The following is a 4,500-nucleotide window of genomic DNA, read 5'->3' as shown; positions in this document are numbered from 1 at the left end:
TGCCCTGCTACAGGAGAAAAAGCAGAAAACCCAAGTTTTCTGGAGTTCATGTTGTTGTTGAGCCTGAGGATGGGGGTTCCCCATGCTGCAATGGTGAAAAGTGACAGGCCTTTGCCAAGTGCCCTGCCAGCCCCAGGTGAGAAGCTGGGATACCCCTCAAGTCTTGGCAGTACCAAACTCCCCTGGCAAATAATCAGTTGAAATTCTCATTTTTTGGCAAAACTATTTATTGGGGAATCAATGTGAGAAACATAGCCGGTAGCACCTGGCACAGTATGTTCTACTGCAGCCCTGACTGTGGTCTCCGCCAGCAAGGCGCTGGGTTTTGGTGGTTGGGGTGTTCGAGGGTGAGGAAGAAGAAGGTCTCTTGCAAGCTCTGGACTGCTGGAGTGTATGCAAGGGTTGCTGTGGGATCTCAGTGGTGCTGGGAGTGCCACTGGCTCTGTGGTAGGAAGAGCATGCTGAGTACTTCAGGGGCATCCCAGCCCAGCCTCTGGAGCCCATTCTCCAAATCCCTGGAGGCTTGGGGTGGCGCCACATCACCAGAGCTCTCTGTGGTGGGGAACAGGGCGGAAAGCATGGGGACAGGGTGAGTGTTACCTCCTTTTTTGTGGGAACCTCAGGCACCCGGGGACATGTGGCACCAGGAACCCAAGTATGTAGGGGACCCAAGCACCCTTTGTCCCAGACTCCCCATGCCCAGGAGCCCCCTCCCTGTACCTTGGCACAGGATGAGCCGTAACATCTTCCAGGCAGGTTCTGTTCCATGATGCCACCAACTGGGCTGCCATACCAGTGGCTGTACCGTTTCATTTTGCTGGGAGACCATGGCACAGCCAAGTGACCCTTGGTAGGCTCCATCTGGGGACACCGGTGATGCTGACAGTATTGGCTTCCACAGTGGACAAGACTGGGGGCTTGACAGATGTCCTGATGACATTTGTCACCAGTGTCCCCAGCTGGCTCAGCCAGGCTGAGCCCATCCATCTGAGCAGTGGCTTTCTGGATGCCTCCCTGGCTGGCAGGGATGAAGGCACCTTTCTCTGTGCCTGGGAAGATCTTGATTATGCTGGAATCCTTACAAGATGCCCTCAGGTCTTCCTGACTGAGCTGGTAGTACTGGGTGGCCTTAAAGCTGGGCTTCACCTCCTTCATGGAGATGAAGGGATGATGAAGGGCAGCACTGGGTGTGATTCGCTCATGCGAGTCCCAAGTGAGCATCCTCTTGACCAGCTCCACCATCCTGTACAGATCACAGTGCTTGGCTAGCTCCTCCTGATCAGGATCAGGCCTCGGGCAGACATTCACCACTGCCAACTGATCCAGTGAGGAAAAGATATGCTCCCTCCTCTCCATCGGCTTTGCCATCACCTTCCCTGGCGGTTTGAGCTGCCAGGTACCAGTGGAACATGGCGCACGTTGGAAGAAGGACTGTGTCTTTTGGGCAGCACAGAGCAGCTCACCCCGGGGTAGCCCCAAGGTAGAGCAGATGTAGCACACCTGGTCATATTCGTCATTGCCAGGGTAGAGTGGCCAACCCAAGTGAAGCTCGGCCATCACACAGCCCAAAGACCAGATGTCCACCTTCTCACAGAAGGGCAACCCCAGCAAGATCTCTGGTGCCCGGTAGAAGCGAGTTTGGATATAGGGCTCCTGGACATGGCAGACCTCAGGGAGGAGGATAGCCGAACCAAAGTCAACCAGCTTGATGCGGAACGGATAGCGTGCATGGTCCACTAGCATGATGTTCTCTGGCTTAAGGTCAGCATGGATGATGGAGAGCTCCTTCAGCTTGACCAGTGCCACCAGCACCTGTGCTGTGATGGTTCGGATGTGTCGGACTGGCAGTGGTGAGAAGTTGTTTTGCTTTTGGAAGTCAAAGAGATTTTGCTGCAGCAGCTCGAAGACCAGGTAGGTCCAGACCGTGTCACTGAAGGACTCGAGGAAATGAATGATGTGAGAGTCCTTTGTGTCCCCCTCCCGCAAAGCCTGCAGCAGCCTCAGTTCATTCTTCACTATTTGGCCATCGTGATCACAGTTCTTCAGGATCTTGATAGCCACCATTTCCCCAGTGCTCCTGCACTGCCCCTGCATCACCTGTCCAAAAGTCCCCTTCCCCACCATGGCCATTATGTCATAGCACTCGGCACCTACCACTAGTGTCACCATGGTGGGTTGGCTCTTCACCAGGGGCTCAGGATCCTCCAGCTCTGCATCCAGTGGGGACTGGAGACACCTGACTGTCCCAACGCAGCCTCACAACACTGTAGGTTCCAACATCACCATGACAACACATGATGTCACAACAGAAGCAACCTGGGTGGAGGAACCCCCTCAAACCAACACTGCCCCCCCCGAATCCAGCTCTGTTGTCCCCAAATTCATCTTCAAACCCAATAACACATTCCTGGTCCCCCCAGAAAGGATCCCAGCCCCCTGAAAACTAATTTTCAACCCCCTAACCCCTTTCCCTGGTCCAACAAAATCCATCCAAGTCCTCCATGACTCATACACAGTCTCCCAAAAACAATTTCTAGTCCTCTAAACACAGTCCCTTGTTCCCCAAAACCCATTAAAGTCCCCCAAGATCTATCCCCAATTCCCCAAAACCCATCCAAGGCCCCCAAAATCTCTCCTAGTCTCCCAAACCCAACTGAGTACCCCATGATACATCCCCAAACTCCAGATCTCCAGCCCAACATAACCCACCCTAGGCCCCCCAAACCCAGCCCTAGTCCCTTGAAATCCACTTCTGTTTCCCCAAAACATAGCCTAACTCTCCCCCCCCCCCGCCCCCGCTTATTGCCAGCCCCAAGAAAACCTGTCTCTGGCTTCCCAACTCCATGCCCAGACTGCACAGACATTCTCATTGCTTTTTTGGGCGTTAACATTTATTTCAGCCAAGCCAAGTGCAAGGAGCTATTAAACACCTCCCCTGCTTCAAAGTATACACAAAATCTTTGAACACCCACCAAAAAAGATGGTTTTAGGGGAGTAAATGAGTTAAAGACGGTTTGGGGCAGTGATGCTCCACTACTCCATCAACATTTTAAGGGATTGCCAAAGATTCCCATGCTTGGTGGGAGGTTCATTGCTCACCAAAGAGTTGGGAGCTCAGTGCCAGCTTATGCAGCTGAAACGTAAGGGTTCCCTCACCCCTGAGTTTCCCCAGACTGAAACATGGGGTGACTTCCATCATCACTGGCTGCTGGTTGAATTGGGGGCCCCTGGGGAAGAGGCAACAGCCTCTTCTTCCCCTTGTGCTGGGTGAGGGGGGGGCTCTGGTGGGGACCTTCCCAGAGGAGAGGAGAAACCCATGCTGGGCACCTACTGCCAACACTGGACTTTGCCCTCTGCAGCCCTGTTGAAATGGGGCTGGAAGTTCTCCACCTGTTTGGTTTCTCCTTTCACCTTCAGTTTTACCACTGCTGCTTTCTTCATACTGCTGATCCTCATCCTCCCCTCACCTTCAAACCCACTCCTAACCAAAACTATACCAAATTTTTGCAATTTGATTCTCAATCAGCATCCCAGAGTTGTATCCTTCCTGGTGGTCTCCTTCATTGTTCCATCCATCCTCAGTGGTGCAAATTCAATACTGGAAGCTTCAACACCTGCATGCTGGTGGGTTTTGGTATCCTCTGCCTGGTTGGATCCTCTGGTTTTTGCACTGAGACAGTGCAACCCACCAGTGGAGACAGTGAAGCACTGGGTCAATGGCTGCACTCACTCATCTCCCATTATTCCCCTGGTTTTCAGTTTGAACTAGATTGTGCCAGGAGACTGTGACTTCTTCCTTCCTGCTGTGGCAATGATTAAGCTCCCAGGTTTTTCCCTATGTCTCATTATTTTGGGGTCCTGTTATGATCTGGTTTAAACCCAGAAGAGCAAAGAAAACTAAGTCTCTGTGTATAAAATGGAAAGAATTTTAAGGTTCAAAATATACCCAAAAATGAGATTAAAACCAAATGGGGTTAGATGTTGGTGCCAAAAAATCTATATATTTTATTAATAGTAGAAGAGGAAAGGAAGGAAGGAAGTGGCAGAAGGAAGGGGCGGAAGTGGCAGAAGGAAGCAGGGAAGAGAGAGAGAGAAAGAAAAAGAAAGAAAGAAAGAAAGAAAGAAAGAAAGAAAGAAAGAAAGAAAGAAAGAAAGAAAGAAAGAAAGAAAGAAAGAAAGAAAGAAAGAAAGGAAAGAAAGAAAGAAAGAAAGAAAGAAAGAAAGAAAGAAAGAAAGAAAGAAAGAAAGAAAGAAAGAAAAGTGTGTGTGAGGGGTGGGGGGGACAGGAAGAGAGTGACAGGGGTTAGGTAGAAACATATCACCTTTCTGGGGGTCCCAACAATGTCTTGTTGCTCCCCTTCATCTGGTCTTCTTGGTGGTGAGTGTCCACCATTGCCGCACTGTGCCACACTACAATGAAAAGTATGGAATCCAGTGCATTAACATGCATTTTGGGCAGGTGGGAATTCCCATGTGCCTCCCTTGCAGGAGGTCACTGTC

General features: G+C 51.0%; 1 protein-coding gene across 1 annotated transcript; it reads right to left on the bottom strand.

The window, feature by feature from the left end:
* Positions 1 to 415: 415 nt before the first annotated feature.
* On the bottom strand, positions 416 to 2,169 carry HIPK4 (homeodomain interacting protein kinase 4). The gene is made up of 2 exons (XM_054294436.1): positions 948 to 2,169; positions 416 to 552 (listed from the first exon to the last, which is right to left on the bottom strand). Exons 1-2 carry the CDS (start codon positions 2,167 to 2,169, stop codon positions 416 to 418), a joined length of 1,359 nt encoding a protein of 452 aa, XP_054150411.1.
* Between the last annotated feature and the right edge of the window lie 2,331 nt (positions 2,170 to 4,500).

The sequence above is a fragment of the Melozone crissalis genome, unplaced genomic scaffold (genome assembly GCF_028551555.1).
Source record: "Melozone crissalis strain CALT ecotype California unplaced genomic scaffold, PUWL_Pcris_2 ptg000251l_1, whole genome shotgun sequence".
Lineage (NCBI taxonomy): Eukaryota > Metazoa > Chordata > Aves > Passeriformes > Passerellidae > Melozone > Melozone crissalis.
This window is presented reverse-complemented; position numbering and strand designations above follow the sequence as displayed.

Bases quoted from the DNA above. Each gene is read 5' to 3' on its own strand.
- HIPK4 (XM_054294436.1), bottom strand. From the start codon at position 2,169: ATGGTGACACTAGTGGTAGGTGCCGAGTGCTATGACATAATGGCCATG. The intron at 553-947 runs GTGACAAATGTC...TCCCCACCACAG, and splicing joins TGAGCCAGCTGGGGACACTG to AGAGCTCTGGTGATGTGGCG.